Genomic DNA, 18,866 nt, shown 5'->3' with positions numbered 1-18,866 from the left:
GGAGTTTCTGCTTTGAATGAGCTAATCTCAGCCCAGTCCTTACCTAAAGCTCTTGCTCTGTATCAGAAATGCAAACTGCGTGTGCTGCTAGCACGAAGCCATAAATTGAGCCAGGCTCTTTTATTAACTTGAAATTAGACTCATCTAAAAGCAAGCTTGTGGTCTTGAGCTTAATAGGAGCAGAAAGCTGCCGGTGGCTGCATGCTCCTGCAGCCGAATGCAAACCTGCGAGTGTTGCCATGTTGACCGTGGCATGTGAGTTTAACCTCATACGATCTTATCTGGAGAACTGCAAAACCTGTTTTTCATCCGTGCTGTGTGGCAGCCACTGTCCCTCGTAAAGCAAATGAGAAATAGGGCACTGGGTTTGGAGGGCTGGGAGGGAGGCAGGTTGGCTGGAAACAAGGAAGACATCTTAAGGTGCAATCAAAGCCAGCCGTACACTCGGGATTGAATTCTTCCTGCCTCTTTTGAGCTCTGGATTTTTTCTTGGCCAGTAAAATATTTCCTTATGTTAAAAACGGTCTTTTGAAGACATGACTGTTTGGTTTTGTGGGTTTGTTGGGGTATTTTTTTTTTGTTGTAGTTGTTCAAAGCCTTGCTTGCTACCTGTCTGCTAAATGCCTGAGAAAATTACAAATGCTTTGTATTTTACTGCACAAACAGATAACTTATTTCCCAAGTGCGGATGCAGCGTGTGGCTTTGACAAAGACCCCGTTATCATGCCGTTGCGTATACGTTTAATTTTCACGAAGGTATGTGAGTTTGCAGGATTTTCTGCAAATTTCTTGCATAAAATTCAGCCAAGTTGCTGCTTAAGGACAAAAACCCAAGTAGCGGGGACTCGTTCTGGGACTTCCATCTCCTTCCCCAGCAAAAACAATGCTGAGGGGGCTGCTTTTGGTCGTAAGGAGAAAGGCGGGCGTGTTTTCCTTCAGCTCCTTAGGCCCTGGGCAGAGTTACTAGTAGCCAACAAGCCTGTGACTTGGTTTTATTTCAATATCTAAATAACCAGGGGATTTTTTTTTCCATAAGCCCGCTTCCTCTGCTCTGTTCTCTAATCCTGGACGCAACTGAGCTTTGCAAGGACACGAGTAGGCAGCTAGAGAGGGCTCTCGGCAATTGGAAAGGCAGCTAAAATCCTCTCTTTTATTCTCCCAGGGATGCTCGCCAGGCATTGTTGGATGGTGGAGGCCGCTCCGCCCCTCTGGCAGCCAGGCCGGCACGGCTGCTGGTGCACAGCCGGGCGTCGGGTGGTCCATGCAGCTCTCCTGGGCGGTGGCGGTGATGCCGGAGCGCGGGCGAACAGGAGATGCCGTGTCCTTACATACTTGGTGGGAATCACCCTCCCCCAGCATCTCATTGCTGGAGAGCAGGGTGGAAAAAAACCTCTAAGCTGTAATATCTCAGGTCCTTTCATTCTCAAATCGCACGTGAAATCTCTAGAACGTGGAGCTGTGTGTAGAAGGGATTTCTAGTCATGTTGGGGTTTTTTTTGTGCTTTAGGGGTTTTTGGCTAACACTTCTCTCCCCTTGGTGGTCGCTGCTTTGCACAAGAACCTTCCTTAAAGAGTCAGTTCTTGGGTTGAGGTGTTAAAGCTCACCGTAAATATGTTTATTTCTAGTAGTGCTTTTGACATGGGAGGAAACATGAGGTTTGTAAAGGACCGATGGATTCGCTGGGCAAACGCTGCGTTATCCTGCCGCTGGGGGGGTTGCGGTGCCGTAGCTGCACAAAGGACTGGCATGTGTGTGTCAGAAAGAAAAAGAAAAAAAAAAAAAAAAGTACCTTTAGGGCTTTTTCTTCTCAGTGCGTAAAGAACGGGGCACGTGGCCGAGCTGCAGAAGTCCCCTTTGTGTACAAGAGGTAGCACATGGGGATTTTTTTTTGTTGGTTTTTTTTTTGTTTGTTTGTTTCTTTGCCACGGTTCACCCCTTCCCTGGGTTGGTGGTACTGTCTGGACAAATTTAGGCTAAAGCAGGTCCTGGGTGTGTTGGCAGAAAAGCAAAGGTCCATGCAGGAGAAAACCGAGCTGCCAGCTCCGTAACATCCCTGCCGTTCTTGAAAGATCCCCTGCAAATCTCCTGCCATGGTAAATCTCGGGAGGAGCGTGGCATCGTGTTTATTTAACACCTGCTTAATGATGCAAGCTGAGAAGCTGCACCACCACTTTCCAAGCACTTGTACCAGCTGTTTTGCTCAAATAATTTTTTTATATGCCGGATTAAAACAATAAAAACATTAAAGTCCTAAAATTCCCCCTGAGAGTAAACATCTAGACAATAAAGAATTGTGTGTGTATAGGGGATGGGGTGGGAGAGTTTTGCAGCAGTGCAAAACAAGCTATAAATTAATCTCAGCAGTAAAGCCTGCTAAATTAAACCATTTCATAAAATGAAGTTCTTGTAAAATGTTGAATCAGTCTGTCTTTGGGGCAGTTAAAGATTTTTGGCTTCTTAACTTCTTCAGGTTATTTATTAATAGTGGATGTGCCTTGTGTAGCTGTGTCAGTCTCCGCTTTTAGGCAGAGAAGCGGTGTTTATTTTGGGGGATAGACAGGGAGGGCTTTATGGTCACTAGAATAATGGGCAGGAATTCAAAGCATCACCTGTCACGTTTATCTACTTAAACCCCCTTAATGTGGGCTTCAGACAGGGAGATGAGCTGTTCGGTCTCAAAAAAAGCTCATTTATAAGAATAAATATTCAAAGGAGCGGATTTTAAGCAGTCCAAGCTAGACTTAAAAGTAAGGAGCAGATCACTCCACTGATGTCTGGCTCGTGTGTATCTTGCTGGCTCTTTGCTTTGCTTTTCTTGTTGCGAGACTCCTGCCTTCCCCACTTCTTCTACTGCCCCAGACATCTGCAAAGTCACTGTGCGATGTGTTACCAGATACTTGCAGTGCCGGAGGTACAGGTGCGAGCTCTTCAGTGCACAGCATCGCTGTCGACATCTTAATTCTGGCTTCTGCACTTGTAAAATCTGCTAATTCACCTACTCGCTGGGGTATTAATCCAAGCTTTTGTTTCTGTGGCTGGGGGAGGTGTTTCCTGCATGCATTTTAGGTATTAAAACCAATTTGTGATTGCTGTGTTAACTCGTCTCCCTTTTAAGAGGCTTGTGTGATGTTTGCTATAAACCTCAAACATTTGTAAGCTTTAGAAGAAAATTAAATGCATTTTGCTTTGACTGCGTGTGAAATTTTATTATCTGCAGCCCATAACGTAGGCGGAAAAATTGTTAAGACCCTAAGGATGCGAGTAAAGCGATTTTGGTGACCTCAGCTGTATATTTCTACATCGCTGAATCATCACCCAGTTGGCACCTCAGCAGGGGCAATTGCTGCTTGCGAGGCTGGGAGCACCGCCGGGGCTGGGGGGAGAGCCGTAGATCAAACAACGTGGGGGAAAGCTTATGGGAAAGCTGCTTGCGTTATGCTTGGCTCTATCTCGTCTGATTTTTTCTTGCACTTAAGAGTTTATCCACTTAATTTTTATTAAGGGCTGCAGGTGGAAAGTGATGTTAAAGGGGTTTACCATTAGCTAGGAGCGGCTGAGGAGGCAATTAGAAAAGAGCGAGAGCTCTGGGCTGGTGCGAATTGCAGCTGGGGAGTCCGCTTCAGCGGCAGAAGGGCTTTTGCTGGGGATTTTGTCGGGTCACTAAGTACGCAGGCAAGTGCCAGAGAGCGGGGAGCGTGTTAATGCACTCCTTGAACCTAATCCTGTTGTGCAGACGGCTAAAACCTCCCTGTCGTGAGCTCCTATAATGGCAGGTGTTGCGAGGCGTTTGGAAACGAACGTGAGAAGAGCGAGGAGACTTGCTTCCCCATAAACCTGACCTGACTTGCTGGGGAAAACTTGGCACCTTTTGAAAGCCGGTGCAGTTGCATAATGCCTGCAGATGATCTGGGGGGGGGGGGGGGGGGGGGGGGGGAAGGATCAGGATCCTTGGTGCAGGAGATCTCCCAGCACTCTGGGTACAGGATGGAGTCGGGAAAAGAGCTTGGAGTTAGACCCCTCTGCAGCAGTCTGCTCTGAGAAATCATAAATCTCGAGAGAGAAGAGGGTCACTGAGAACCTCATCAGGGTGGGAGCAGCAGCGCTGCGTTAATATGCCCATAAATCTACCTGTTACGATAAAACAGGTGGCTCTTCCAAGAGGCAAAAATAGTCAAACGCCCGGAATTTTTTTTTTCCCTACTGCTGCCTTTCTCCTTTTAAAAGCTTAATTACCATCGTGCGCTGACATCTGACAACTTATCATGGGCTATCATGGTCCTTTATAAAATACAGGACTTAGTTTTGTGTCCGTGTCTGGAAGGCAGGGTAGAAAAGGCATAAAGGGGCTCTGCAGTTTGGCCAAAATCCTGGGAGAAGGGGGGGCACAAAGAGGGGATGCATTTTCTTATGTGGCAATTGATGCGATCGATGCCAGAAAGCTGTTTGCTGTAAGGGCTCCTTGAAATATAAACAAAGGAGCTGCAGGATGGGGTTAGTCATGGGGGGAAATCATGCCCTAGGATGAGATCTGGGAGGTCTGTAAATGAGGATGGATGGGAAGGGGTGCAAGGGCAGGAGTGGCTCTGCCCCTCCGGGAGTTGCTGCAGGGGTTTGGTGAATTCCTTGGACTCCCCTTTTCACATCCTGCACTGGGAGGTGTGGAAATGGGAGCTGGGCAAAGGATCACCACCGAGTTCTGCAGAGCGCTCGTACCCCTCAGCACGAAGGGGGCCAGACCCTTCCTATTTCTACAGCTCATTTCCAAAATGCCCCAGTCGCTTCTCCAAGGGGGCCGAGGATCCATAAATCTAAATTTGCCTCCTGCATTTTGTCCCTCTCCACTTGATGATATCCCATCTACCGCTCTCAGTAATGACCCTCCCCATTTTTAGAGTGCATGAGTGCGTTTAAGTCGTGCCTGTGCACCAGTTACGTGGGTCTGTGCTTCTTTAGAGCTTGTTCCCTCGATCTAGCAAATGCCAACGTTAAAGAGGAAACACCCCAAGCCTCCAAGCCACTGGAATTCTGCCTTCATTTAACGTGATGTCCTCTCCAGGCTGTTGCTGTTGGAGCTTCCCCAAGCGAGGTCCTTGCACAGGTCCACAAAACCCACCCTGTTTTTCAGGCAATAAAGCCTGTAAGGAGAGGCTCGCACACAGTGAATGGGTGGGTGCATACCCAATATCGCTAATGAATTGAAGGAAATCAACCTTATAACGCGTAAAAAAACTGAATGGGGACCATGGCATCCTTTTTCTAATTGTAGTGTTGTTCAAAGGTCAAGGCTGAGTCACGTCGACTTTTTCAAGCTGCAGCATACTGGCACAATGAGTGCTTTTTCCATTGGAGCGAACTTTTTTTTTTTTTTTTTAGGATCAGCTTTCTCGTAGCCCTGAAACAATAGTGCAGCAGAGAGGATCGTGTTAGCCTGGTGCAAGGCATCTTCCGAGAGGACAACCACCAAACCTCTCGGATGAGACCAAATTTAACCTCTGCTCCCTTGGCCCTTGAGAATTTGCTTTGGAAATGACTGTAAGGGGGTTGGATTGGAGTTGAGGGACCAGCTGTTCGGAGCAGAGTCCGCTGCTGGAGTCCTGCTTTCCCAGCACAGCTTTCTCTTTATGCTCACCCCAGGGTAAGTACAAAAAGGGAGGTATCGCCGTCCCACGCGTGGGCACATCCTCCCTGCAGCGCTGTCCTGCTGCTCCAGGACCCGACTGCAGACCCTTGCTCCGACACAGCTGCGCTGGGTATCTCGAGATCCGAGGGAAAGCAGAGTCCTGGCTTTGGCTGAGTTCTGCTGGCTCGAACCGCTCGCTTCCCCGTGCCTACGTTGTGAAGCTCGCCTGCCTGGCATGGATAGCGCTGCCTTGCTGGGGGAGCATCGCAGTGTCCCCGCCAGGTGCAGGGGACGTTCAGGCTGCAAGACCCCCCCCCGTTGTCACCCTGGGCTTAAGGGCTGCGTTTGCACCGAGGCCGAGCACTCGACTGCGATGTATGGCTTGGCAGGGAGCAGGGAGCCAGAGCGGCTTGTACCACGGCACTGCTGGAGCTGCATGTGCGCCGGCACCTGCTGCCAAAGCCTCTCCGGGCCCGTGCGGTATTGACAGACTTGGCCACTGTCCAGAGACTTTTTAAGATCCCGGTGCAGCCTCCCAAAGCACAAATCCTCAGCCCTGTAGACAAATTAATCGACTCCAGTTCACATTTAATTATTTTTACACATACATTCTTGTTTCTCGGGGTATGCAGAGAAGGAGTTTCCTGTTATTCTTTTCTTTTCACTCTATAAATTATCTCCGGCATGCATGCATTGCACGGGGCTTGCTGCCGATGCTGTTTGTTTGCCGAGAAAGAGTCTTTGCTCCCAGATTATTCATTCAGGAGCTGTGGAGCGTTCAAGGCAGGAAGGGTGACTCATTTGGTAAACAGCAGAGGCTTGCAGGGAAAGGCAGGAGCACAGATTGGGTTTCAGTGGTAGATCTGAAGCCTTTGGTGGGGGGAATTTTTTTTTTGGTCTTTTTTTTTTTTTTTTTTTTTTTACCTTCTCTTCTCTGTCACACCAGGTAGAGCTCTACGGCCTCACAGTTCATTCTTTGCATTGCGTGAGGGCAGGGCCCCACAAATAACACGACAGCGCGGCTGCATAATTCACCTTTTTCCTCCTGCAATGCCACATAACTTCCTAAAGTGCTCAGCCTGAGCAGCTCACTGCGGTAGGGCAAAGCAGGAATTTCACTTAGCCCGAGCTCCCTGCCCACCGCCTTGCCTCTGCCCCTGTTCTTGCTCTCTACTCCCCGGCTCTCGTGATGGGAAGAGATGCTGAGCTCCTAATGAATCACTGAACGCCCGCGCTTGAAATACAGTCAGGGAAACAGCTGTAATAGCCTTTGTTAATATATTTTTTTTTTTCCTGCAGTGCTTCTCGCATGGCTCCTGGTGCTTGCATGCGCGGTCGGCTTCCTCTCCTAACACCCTCGTGAAGTATGGTGCCTTTTCCCTTTTTATTTGCTCTGTCTGGTAGGTAGGGGAAAAATTGATGGCTTGCCCAAGGTCACACTGAAAACCTGTGGTGCTGCTGGGATTCGAGCCGGGAACGTAATAATGATTCACATCCACACTGGAGCTATCTGGGGGTTCCCATGGGGCAGGCGCGTATCCATAGGCACAAGCTGTGGAGTCGCTGACGCTCTGCAACTCCACCCCCTCGCTCACCTCCGTTAATTACCGCTGTGCCTCTCCTCTTAAGTTATGTGGCAGCGGTAATTAATACATGTATTTTAATAACCTTCACTTCTACCGAAACAAGGCTAAAAATGCTCCACCGTGTGGAAGTAAATAATGATTGCATTTCCAGGTTCTGGCTGAGCGCTGCCAGCTTTGTGTGGCTGTGGGCAGGTCCCCGAATCCCTCGGCTGGGTAGGTCCCCGCATCCCTCGGCTGTGCCTGGCTGCAGGGACCTGCCAGCGGCACGGAGCAGCCCGTGGCCACGGATGGGGAGCTCGGGACTGACTCCTCGAGGTGTCCGTCCCCCTCAAGCATCGCTCGAGCAGGAGAGGAGGGTATCAGTGCCTTAGAAAATCTTGCCTGCTCTCACCTAGTGTAGACCCATTGGAGATGTAGGAGCCTGATCTTCCCAGCTTATGTTTGCATCCCAGGGTTTTGGCTGTAATTCCAGCAGCCATCCCGGAGGAGCTGTGCCTACAAGGTGTTGAGGGCTCCTTGTCTGTGGGACCAGGTATACTTTGGGCAAAAAGAGGGGCTGCTCCATAAACCAACCTCAACCACCTGCTTTTTAAAAAAGGAGAGGAGGAGGTTGGCTTGTGGTCCTTTGGTGTGCTGCAGAGAAATCCCTTGGTAGCTGGAGGCTTGGGCTTGATAGCTGAAGTGCCCAGTGTCCAACCCAGATTAGATCCTGCTGGGATAAATGCCTTCCTGGCCGAGCAGGGTGGCTGCTGGCTGCTCCAGAGGGTTGCTGGTTGGTTTTGTTTGCACCCAGGTGTGCTGATGCTCAGCTCGGGTGTGCTGGAGATGAAGGAGAGGCTGTGTCTACCATATGAGACTTTATTAAAATTTAAAAATAAAGAAAAGTGAACTTGAATACAGAGTTTATTAAAGAGCTTGCCCCGTGTGTCCTTGGCCGAATGCTTCCCTCCTCACTGCTACACGGTGTGCTGTAGGCCAGATGGTTGCTGCCTTCCCCCCTGCTGAAACACCTGCATTTCAGTGGAGGGGCATGTGTATGAGAAGCCCTCTGGGATAAGTGAAGCTATAGAAATGTAAATTAAATTATTTACCTACTCCGAGTTAAATGCTCTGCCCTTCTGGCCAAGGAGGAATGGGATGGGAGGGGCTCCAGAACCTGCTTAACTCTTTGTTTAAATTGCAGGGAAGTTTGTGGAGCAAGCGGAGTTTCTTGGCACTAATTGCCAGTGGTTTGGTAGGAGCCAAATACCAAAGTGCCCATAAAAATCTGCTCCCTCCAGCCTCGTCATCACTGCCTTATGAAAAGCCTAGGTCGCCTGTCACCTCCCAGGTGCTGGTCTCAGGGAAGGCGAAGTGGCCTGTGTCATGCATTGGCACCTTCACCTTGCTGTCGCTCTCCCTTTGCTTGCTGGTGACTGGAGAAGTGGGTCTCGGAGCCACCTGCATTGGGAGGGCGGGTTGCATGACACAGGGAAGATGCTGCTGCACAGCTCCTATCCGTGACAGCTAGCTCAGCAGCAAAACACACGGTCCTGCAGAAAACCAAAATCTGCAGGCAGATGGTTCTCTCTAACAGAGAAAAAAAGGAAAAAAAGCCAGGTTTTTGTGGTTTGCACAATGTTCATCCCAAAGAAAGTGTTTGTTAAAGGGCATTTTTGCTGTTCGGACGTGGCTTGCTGACAGCAGCACCCAGTGCTGACTGTGAATAGGCTGGAGTTTCTGATTATTATTCTTATTCTTTCTTTTTTTTTTAAATAAGGAAAGGAACGTGAATTAATCACAGGGCAGGATGTAAGCAGATTTTTAAAGTAAAAGGCATAGCCACATGGGTCCCTGGAGTTGCCTGAGCCAAAAATAACATTTCAAGGTTTAATCTTGATGCAGTTTTAGTGCAGAGGGGGGCGAGGGGGGGAAGCTGCAGGGAGGCACTGCACAAAATGCATCCAAGCCTGCTCCTTTCCGAGGTGATTGAGCTGGCTGTGGCCTTTCTGATTGTCACGGGACTTGAGCGAGCAGAAAAAAGCTTTTCCTGCTGCCTGTGACTTGGGAGGGGCACTGGTCACTTAATGCCCAAACATTTTGCAGACGAGCATCCTGCTGCAATGCAAGAAATGGCCCCGCTGCGGCAGCGACAAAGCAGAGCCCTGACGCGGATGCTGAGCTGACGTCCCCTGGCTGATGCGGCCGTGGAGATTACCTCTCAGCCCTCTTTCAGTTTTTCTTTTCTCCCCTGCACCGAGTAGGGTGAAATGACCTTGGCTCAGGGGCGTTCTGTGTATAAAGCCTGAGCTGCGCTCGCAGCCCACCAAGCAGCCGCTCCCCCTGCTGCAAAAGGCTTTGTGCAACAGCAGGAGCGGCAGAGCTCTCTTTGAATACCTGTATGTGAAATACATCATCTGGGTTTGGTTTTTTATTTGTTCTGGAGCTGATCACTCGTAAACCTTCACTTTTCTTCTCGTTTCTCCTTGCTCAGGCTCCGGGAGGTGCTGTCTCTTCCCTCCTCTAGCAGAAGCATGCTGCCACCAAAACCAGCTTTCCAGAAGCGCTCAGTAACCAGAGCTGCTGCGGCCACCTTCGAGCTGCGTGGACTTGATGCCTTGGCTGCTTTCAAAAATGTAGTCATGAGCTTTCTGGTGGGAGCCGCTAGGTTCTGAGCTCTTCTGAAACCTGGCCTGGTGAGCACTGCCTTACGGGGAGCCCTCCGAGAGGAACTGGGTCCAAAATACTTGTGTGCTGTCTCTCCTAAGTGTAGAAATAAGACAACGTAGCCATGCTATTGTTGCATTCTTTCAAACCAACAAGTCTTTGCGGTGTTACCTCCTAGTCATCTCATGACACCTCCTTTCCTATGGAAATGGGCCCATCTGGGGATTCACGTGGTCCCAGGCAGATAATTGTAATGGTCCCCCCGGCCTTTAAAATCTATGAATCACTCCAGTATCTGGGCACTTTATGCACATTAGCGAATTAATCCTTACAGCCTCTCTGCAAGGGAGGGAATTATCGTTGTCATTGCTCAGATGGGAAATGGGTGAGATGGAGCCCAGATCTGCGCCAGAACTAGGGGGTCACATCACTCACAGCCGTAACAGCTAACCTTTGGGCACCCAGCCCTTGGGGGCATCCGTGACCCTGCATTAGTTACCTCTGCAGTTGTGCCGAGTGAACAGGGAATATCTATCCAGCCTGCCACGCGGCTAGAAATCCATCTGAGCCCTGTCACGGTGAGATGTATGGATGGGGCGTAGGCAGCGGGTCTGCCGCAGCTGGGAAGCACAAGGAGGCTGCGCTGTGTCGGACACTGGGTGGGCTGGGATGCGTGCAGGAGGTCCGGCATCTCCTCGTGCCGTTGGCCTTGCCTTCTGCACGCCACTGCCTCCCAGCTGGTGTGGGTGCCCTGCCTGCTGGGAGGTCCCCAAACGAAGGAGGTTGGTACCCCTCAGCCCAGGACCGAGGAGAGCCAGGCAAACCCCCAGACATTCCCTTAGCCCCCTCGCCCCGGGCTGATCGCACCACAATCGCTTGCCGTAGGGCAGCGCAGCAGCTGGACGGGCTTTGGAAGTGAAACCTTGCGGTGGCTTCTTTCAAAGCTCAGCTTATCCATGCTGGAGCGCTTAGTGCAGTCATTTACCTCCCGCACTGCAGTTGCAAGACACGTGCTGTTTTCTTTTGTTTCCCCTGGTATCCAGGTGTTTCAACCGTGTCACGGCAGTACCGTGGTGTCCGTGGGCAGAGTAACACATCGCTGTGCTGGAGTTGGGGCTGGAGCAGCGTTTTGGCTTCCCTTTATTAATGACAGCTTATTAATTCAGCCGTGTGAGGAGCCTGATGGAGGCAGGTTTGGCTCCTCACTCCTTTCAGGTCTGGTGAGGCTGTACCAGAGCTTGTGCTTTCAGCAAGGTAAAGTCTCCTTTTTGCAAGTGTGCACCCCTGGAACAGTTTGTGCTGGGGCAACCTACACCCAGTCTATATTAAAGCCGAATTTTGGCTAGTGACTGGCACGGTGTGCAGCCAGTGTTTATGGTCTCTGAAAATTACTGTCAAAGTTAAAAAATAGCCGTGCAGCTTGTGTGCTGGAGCTGCTGGGAGAGCCAGCGAGCACCTGGGCTCCTGCGTGGCTGGAGTGTTGGATACGGTGGGTTCAGCACTTGCCTGATCCTCCTTTTGCATCGAGCGCAGTTGTAGGCTTTACAGAAGCAAGGAAAAGCCCTGAGCAACCCCTTGTTTCTCATGTTGTGCTTATTAAACTGTTGGAAAAAATCTCCTTCTGACTAAAGATCCGGGCTTCAGCCTACTGCTTTTATTCTCTGGCTCTTGCTCCTAATGGAGATGGTGCGTTGGTCCAGCTGGAAGTATTGTGCCCTATCAAATAAAGATTCTTAAATGAGCGCATTTATTCATCGAGCTGTCACAGCCTGTTGAGTAAAGAATGCAGACTGGCCAGCCTTAGTCTGCCTCAAATCTGTTTTCTCCAAAAAGCTCTGACAGTCTCTGGGGTAAATAAACCCAGCCCCATGTTTACCCAAATCCCAAATGTCACCCGTGTGCTCTGTCCCCTGCACTAAGGCATCTGTAGGGTCATCATGAGGGGAAGGAAAGGCAGAAACTGGGGCTGTGCGTGCTGTTTAAACTCTTTATTTTTACGCAGCCCTTCGCCGCTGCGGCACGAAGGGTCGCTGCTGGTTTTGGGGCTGATTTGCAGCGCGGAGGCAGCAGCGTTATCCCAGTGCCCATCCCTCGCCCCAAAGAGTTTACAGCCTACATCTTCTTAATTCAGACACCCGCAAAATAGCAGGCTGAAATAACACTGCTGTATGTCAGCTGCTGATGGAAGGAGATTAAATATTAAAGCCAGCGCTGTGGCTTTAACTCATTCCATTTTTTTTTTCCCTACTCTTCCCCCTTTCTTCCCCCCCTGCTTTTCTTCTCTGTGTAAAATGACATGATTTAGAACTGAAGTGCCAGACTCAGCCTCTAGGTTTCGGCGTTTGGAAATGTATGTAGAAAGATATATTGTGTCTGTGAGCATTTCTGTGCAGAGAAAGAGAGAGCTCCCAAGCTAGTGAGACCACATAAAGATGTTAAATAGAGCTGTAACGCACACCGAAAGCAGGAAAAGTGCCCTAGAAAAAAAAAGTTAAAAAAAAAAAAATAATAATCCTGAAATGGAGCAAAATGAAAGATTAAAATAAATTCAGTGGTGCCAAGGCTGGGCTGAAACGTGCCCCTCGTGGAGCCAGGGCTGGTGGGGAGAGGGTGAGGGGGGAGAGAAGTGTGACCCCATTCTCCACCTCATCTTCTTGCTACTTCCCTCATTGACCTAAAAATCTCCCATTTCTTTAGTACAAAACTGAGTCAGAGAATTGGGAATTTTTTTCCTTTTCATTTTTTTCCCTCTGTCTCTGCATGTTTAGTATTTTGAGACACCACTGGAGCAGCAGCCGCTTGCCTGCTAAATATTCATCTGAAACTGGCTGCTCCTCTGTCCTCACAAAAAAAACTTGATTTATTTTTCTGCGCTTACCGTAACCCACCTATTTTCCTCCACTAACGGCTTGTCACTGCATCGCAAGGGGCGAGCGGAGTTGGCAGCAGAGTACGTTAAAAGCCAGGGTGGTTTTGGGCCAGAAACATGACAAAGTGTCAGTCGGTGCCCACCCTTTCTCCCCGGTCCCCCCTTCCGCGAGCACTTTATGGTGCGATGCAAAACGCCGCCGCAAATTTTGTCTCCCTCGGAGAACGGCGGCGGTTCGCTCGCTTCTCCTTTGTTCGGTGGCATTTTGGCGTCGCCAAGATTTGTAACGCTGTTTGGGAATGAGTCACATTTGGGCTGGAGCAGAGCTGAGGGTTTCGGAAGCTGCGGGGAGGAAAGAAACCCAGAACACATGTATCTTTAGCAAAACTGTTGAGAAATTTTATTTCAGGTTGCGGACCAGGTTGGGGAGGGGTGGCTGGGAAAGCCGGAGCGTGTGTGCCTGGAGTTAGATGGGCAAAAGCCTCTTTGCTTTTCTCCCTGCAAGCATGTTAAGACCCACCAGCTCTAATTTCTTTTAATTTGAGCCCCAGTTACGAGTCAGCATCAAAAGCACCTTCTGATACGACGTGTTTGAAGGACGCTATGCATAATACACTTGTTACTGCACCGAGGGGGAAGATGGATGGGACATACGTGGATGCAGCCGTTGTCTTGGCAGTGCGGTCCCTTGCCTCTGCTAACGTGTGCCCCCCCCCTTGCTGCACGGCTCCCGGGAAGGCGCCGTGGTGGCTTCCAGCCTGGAAAACGCAGATTTGCTCGATAAAAAAAATGAGTCATAAATAAGCATTGGAAAGAGCGAGGGAACCCAGGGTGTCACGGTTGAACTAATTCACAGAAACAGGTGGCTTTGGGTTGGCTTGTTTGTTGGATGGTTTAAAGAGAGAGAAAAAAGGAAGGGGAAAAGGGCAGAAATCCTTTGCTACAGCAGCAGCTTTTTCTAGAAATGAGCCTGATGTTGCACGGCTCCTGGATGCATAAAAATCCTGCAGTACGGCCCGTGCAATGCCCTCAGCCTCCCGGTTTGTCGCAGTCTATTAGGAGAGGCGCAATCCATCCTCGGGTCTTTATGATTATTTGCTTTAACCCTGTCCCTACCTCTCCCCCCCCCTTTCCTCGATCTCGATGCTTGGGGCTGGTGCAGCCGCTCAGAGCAGCCCCGCAGCGGGCGACGCTGCCCTTCTGTTGGGATTTCGGCGATGCCCCCACGCACCCAGCCCTGCCTCCGTGCTCTCACGGGGGGATGCGAGCCTCCTCCTGCAGCACATCCCTAAAGCCATTGCAGGTGGGTTTTTATCCTGCCATTCTCCTGCAGGTGGAATTTCAGACGGCATCTTTAACGGCATGTGAAATGCATCCCCTCCTGGTCCGACGGTGGTGGATGGTGGTGGTGCTTCAGGCTGCACCGTGCTGTCACAAAGAGGCACGGGCAAGGACGGTGGGCAGCCGCCTCCATCCTGCTCCATAAAGCCACAGCCTGAATTGCCGGACGGGTGCCAGCTCTGCCGCATGCCATCCAAAAAAAGTTGCCTGACCCCTAATAGCACCTAATTCATCCCTCCATTAGCCAGCAATAAAGCGGAGCATCTCACCGAGCGCGGCAGATTTGTGTTTCCTACATTGGTTGCAGCCGCCGCGTGGCCCCGCCACTTAAAAAAATGGATTATTAAAAATATTTGTCCCCCGTTCCCCAGAAGCCCCATGTAATGGCTTTTTCATTTTGAGCAATGTGTTCACACACCGCTTCTCAAACAATCTGTCCCGCTCTGGTTTTGCTTAATGCTCGGCAGCGATTCTGTTACAGTTGCTCTCCGGGCGGCTCTCTCCCCCACCCTGCTGCAGGATGTACCCGTAAAACACAAAATGCATTTATTCACGATTTTCTAAATTGTTTCATTTCAGAGGTTTACAAACGAGGACCACCTGGCGGTTCATAAACACAAGCATGAGATGACATTGAAATTCGGCCCTGCTCGAACTGACTCAGTCATCATAGCAGGTATGTGGCGCTCAATCCAGGCCAGCTCTGAAAATGGTGCACATTAATATAGCATGACTGCAAGATTAATACCAGGGACCAGATGCACTGAAAAACGTCTCTACCTCCCATAAAAAGCTCTTGTGATCTGCATTTAATCAGGAGGAAAGGAAAGCCAGAGGCTTCCAAGTTTCTATTTTTTTTCTTTTTTTATGGTAGTATCAGGTTTTGTGGGGTTTGGCTTTTTTTTTTTTTTTTTTTGGCTTTTTTTTTTTTTTTTTTTTTTTAGCTCTCACCCTTTTTATTAAGACTGGAAGATTTATGGACAAAAGGTCTTTCACGTTTCTGCATGTGCTTTGAGGACGATGAACAAAATCTGACAAACCCAGCTTCCTCTCCTCAGCCCAGGTGTCAATTTTCTTGAGCTTTTAGGCTAGCAGTTAATAAATTAAAACACCATCGAGTGCACTGGCTACTGCCGAGAGTGCATTTGCAGAGCCCAAATGGCAGTACACAGTCAATGCAGCCTTTATAACACTGGGGGGAAAAAAACCAGCCCACATATATTGTTGTCTGGCAGCAGATCATTGCCGGCTACAGATACTCTCCTGCCTTGTCAGTCCTTGTTTGTTTGGGCTTCTTAAAAGGGCGTGAGGTTTGTGTTCCCGCTGGGTGAAAAGGCTGCTGCTGGGGACGAGAGGAGAGGAGGAAATGCGTTCTGAAGCCTGGAGAGTTCGTAAGGGGAAACACGTCTGCTGCAAGAGCCTGGCACCCTTCTCCCAGGTTCATCTCCAGCCCAAATTCGGTGTGGAAGTAGGAAATAGCAGTTTGGTTGGTTTCTTAAAGCCTCCAAGTTAATCGCAGCTGTGGGTAGGGTCGTAAGCGAGCTCATGCAGCCGTTGCTGGAAGGACAGAAAGCTGCTCCCCGGGGAGGGCTCCCTGGGACAAAACGGGCTTCGGGAGAGGGAGTTAATTCCAAACAGGATCAGACTAATGGGAGTGGATGGTGAAGAATTTGGAGTGGGGGCTGAAAAAACCCCTCAGATTCCTAAAGGTCATTTTTTGCTTCGGTTCACCCCTTTTTGAAGCAGGGTGCACGGCAGGAGGGTTAGCTTTTGCCTGATGAACCCAGGGTGTAGACGGGCCAGGTGGTGATGGGGGAGCAGAAATGGGGCACGGTCCCATCTCCAGCCGAAGTCCCACCTGCTCTTAAGAGGGATGCAGCATTAAAAGCCCTCATCTGCGCAACTTCCAGAGCTGCATGTCCCTCCTCTGCACCAGCTGTCACAGGTGAAACCATGGGTGGGATGAAACGCTCCAGTTTTAGCACCAGGAACAAGGTCTAGCCCCGTCTCCCAGCTCCTCCGGGCTGACGCTCGGTGGGTTGCTCTGGGTTAAACCACAAGGGAAACAAAAAACCACCCAAACTTATTTAGCTGTGGTCAGTGCAAGACCAGCCTATTTAACACCGACTTTGCCTGGCTGAGGTCTTGATGGCAGATAGAGCAGCCGGGGGGTTTGCAAGGGCTATAAAGCATGCTGGCTTTGAGCAGTGAGATCGAGGGTGTTATTGCCCTACATTCCTAACATCCTTTTTCTTTTTTAAGCCACCATTTTGTCTTTGGATTTTCTTGTTCTCTCCCTCCCTCTTGCTTTGTGCCGAGTCCAGGGCAGCAGCCCGTGTGTTAATGAGCAGGAGGGTTCAGCGAACATCTCTTGCCGCAACTCCGTGGTTAAGCTAAAGAGAGCCATAAAGAATTGTTCTCTCTCCGCCGGTTATAGCTGGCAGCAGAGAGACTTATTTAAATGGGAACGTGCATTTCTGGGGTGTCGCTGCGGGTGGAAGAGCTGCTGCCATTCCTGGAGGTACGGACTGGGGAAGGGTAGGACGAGAGGTTATACAGCTTTGCTTTGTGGCATTGTGCAAACTTCTGCCGGAGATCTGGCCCTGGGCTGGCGTGCCCGGCTCAGAAGGACATTGCTAAGTGGGGAATGGTCCGAGAAGAGCCCCGAGAGCTGTTAAAGCACTGGAAAAACAGCCTCCTGCTGAGATCTTTAGTTGATAAAAGTTCCTTGGTTTAATGAAGAGAGATTTGGGGGGAACCGAAGTGTGCTCAGAGGAGGCCTTTGCTTTATTAGCAAAACCAAGAAGTAGGGTTTGAAGTCAGGCTGGAAATAAAGTGTAGTTCTGCGACAGCAAGGCGAAGTAATCGCCAGAGTCGCTTCCTGAAGGCTGTGGGAGCCTCTCCACCACCGGCCAGTTTGAAATCCAATGGGATGTTTTCCATAGATGCTTCAGCTCTACGGAGCGGGGAGCATCCGTGCCAAACGGCCGATGCTTTGTGCAGGAGGTCAGGCGGAACTATCTTGGGGATCCCCTTTGTGCTTAAAAATCTGTGTAGCTTTCTGTCAGATGGATTCTTTCAGTGTAATGTGCTCGTGTCGGGCTCCCGCTAGTACCTGGACTCCTGACCTAACGTCACGCAGAAAAACGAGGCTCGCTGGGAGCGGGGAGCTCGCGTTCTGCTTTATAGCCTGGGTGATGGCCAGAGAGATCATGACTCAACGTGTTAATATGGTGGAAAACGGGCCCCAGAGGGATTGCTTTGGACAGTGGTGGTAATTATTAGCACTCCCACGTAGCCATCTGTCCTAGGATGTGCATTAATGTACGGAGCCGGCACAGGGAGGGAAGCAACGCTGCCCAGCTCTATTCCACATCAGCGGCAGGGCTGCTCCGATCAGCTGTTTCCCCTCTTGTCGCTCTGTATTTTTGAGATCTGCTGTTTCAGGGAGATCAAACCCTGCTATTTTCCTTCCTTGCAGCAGCAATTCAGCTGAGGACAGGCAAAACCCTGGGGCGGGAGGGACAGGACACGACCCACAGGCCGGAATTTCAGAGAAATCACTCCACGCTTCTCACTGCAGTCATTATTTCTTTGAAGAGCATTGCAAAATCAATTGATTTTCCCATTTCTGAATTGCCACTTGCTTTGCAAACACGATGCGTGCCTTAGCAGAAAAGCATCCAGGCTCCCACAAAACAGAGGCCATGTTTGCTAGGGGTCCCCAGAGAGGACTAAGGTGGTTAAAATGAATTTTCTAGCCTCTCTTTGACCAATGCTTGGTGTTACAACCCAAACAGATCAGACTCCGACCCCAACTCGGTTCTTGAAGAACTGCGAAGAAGTGGGACTCTTCAATGAGCTGGCCAGCTCCTTTGAGCACGAGTTCAAGAAAGCCACGGAGGATGACGAGAAAAAGGCAAGAGGCAAAGGCCACCGTTGCCGTAAAACTGAGCCGGGCGCATATTGCGGGGGCTGGAGTGGGGCCGGTGCTGTTCTGATGAAAGGCATATGTTGTAGGCTAACTAAGTGTGGTCTCAGATTTAATATGCTGCCTTGCTTGGGACTTTATTTTTTTAACTTGAGTGACTTTGGCTGGCTATCCTGCAATCCAAGGCCTGGTGAGAGCAGATTTTAATGGTTTATTATTCCTTTGGCTTTTCACTTCAAAAAAAAAAAAAAAAGAAGAGGAAAAAAAAAAAAAAAAAAAAAAGGCAGGACCTGAAATACCTCGCACCTTGGGAAGGAGATGCGGGAAAAGAGCAGGACTTTGTTAAGCGCTCAGGGTCTGAGCAAAAATTCACTCAGAGCCTCCCAGGGGATGGGGGTCCTTAAGGATGGTGCCTTTAAGGTGCAGTCAGGGGAGAGGGGACGAGCTCAGCCCCGTGCCTTTGGCATCTGAAGGGTGTCAGGGTTCATGCAAAGAGAGAGGGGCTCCAGGAGGAGAACAAAGAGCTCCCTCATATGCAAGCGGTATATCGATTCAGGCTGCCCCTGCCAACCTCAGGAGCACAGGGGTCTGAAGGACAACGGGATCTCGTCAGATAGCAGCTAATTAAGGACATTTCCCCCCCTTCTCCTTTCCAGGATCTGAGGAGCAGCAGATGCGTATTGGGCTCTTAGACTGGCACATACATTTACTAAATTGATATATGTATGTACATACACTCGCAGTCAGCGGCGCTGCTCGGAAATAAACTGCAGGAGCACAGCCGCGTAAATCTTCACCGAGATGGGGAACGGAGGAATTCAGAATTAAAACTGAAAACTGTCTTTCACCCTCTCTCCCAATAACAGGGCTCT

General features: G+C 50.0%; 1 protein-coding gene across 7 annotated transcripts in view; it reads left to right on the top strand.

Moving 5' to 3' along the window:
* LOC121081835 (cyclic AMP-dependent transcription factor ATF-7) overlaps positions 1–18,866 on the top strand; it is a 69,854-nt gene that overhangs the window by 31,821 nt on the left and 19,167 nt on the right. For 5 of the 7 annotated variants that reach the window (XM_040581110.1, XM_040581107.1, XM_040581106.1 and 2 more), the window contains 2 exons: positions 14,643–14,739; positions 17,864–17,982. In XM_040581110.1, the coding sequence (XP_040437044.1) occupies positions 14,643–14,739; positions 17,864–17,982 (216 nt within the window). Of the gene's footprint in view, positions 1–5,374; positions 5,637–7,392; positions 7,400–14,642; positions 14,740–17,863; positions 17,983–18,866 lie in introns of those variants that run through there. The other 2 variants (XM_040581112.1, XM_040581113.1) reach the window with 2 other exon arrangements.

Source organism: Falco naumanni (assembly GCF_017639655.2).
Source record: "Falco naumanni isolate bFalNau1 chromosome 20 unlocalized genomic scaffold, bFalNau1.pat SUPER_20_unloc_1, whole genome shotgun sequence".
NCBI lineage: Eukaryota > Metazoa > Chordata > Aves > Falconiformes > Falconidae > Falco > Falco naumanni.
Note: the sequence above shows the minus strand (reverse complement) of the source record. Positions and strands in the feature narration are given on the sequence as shown.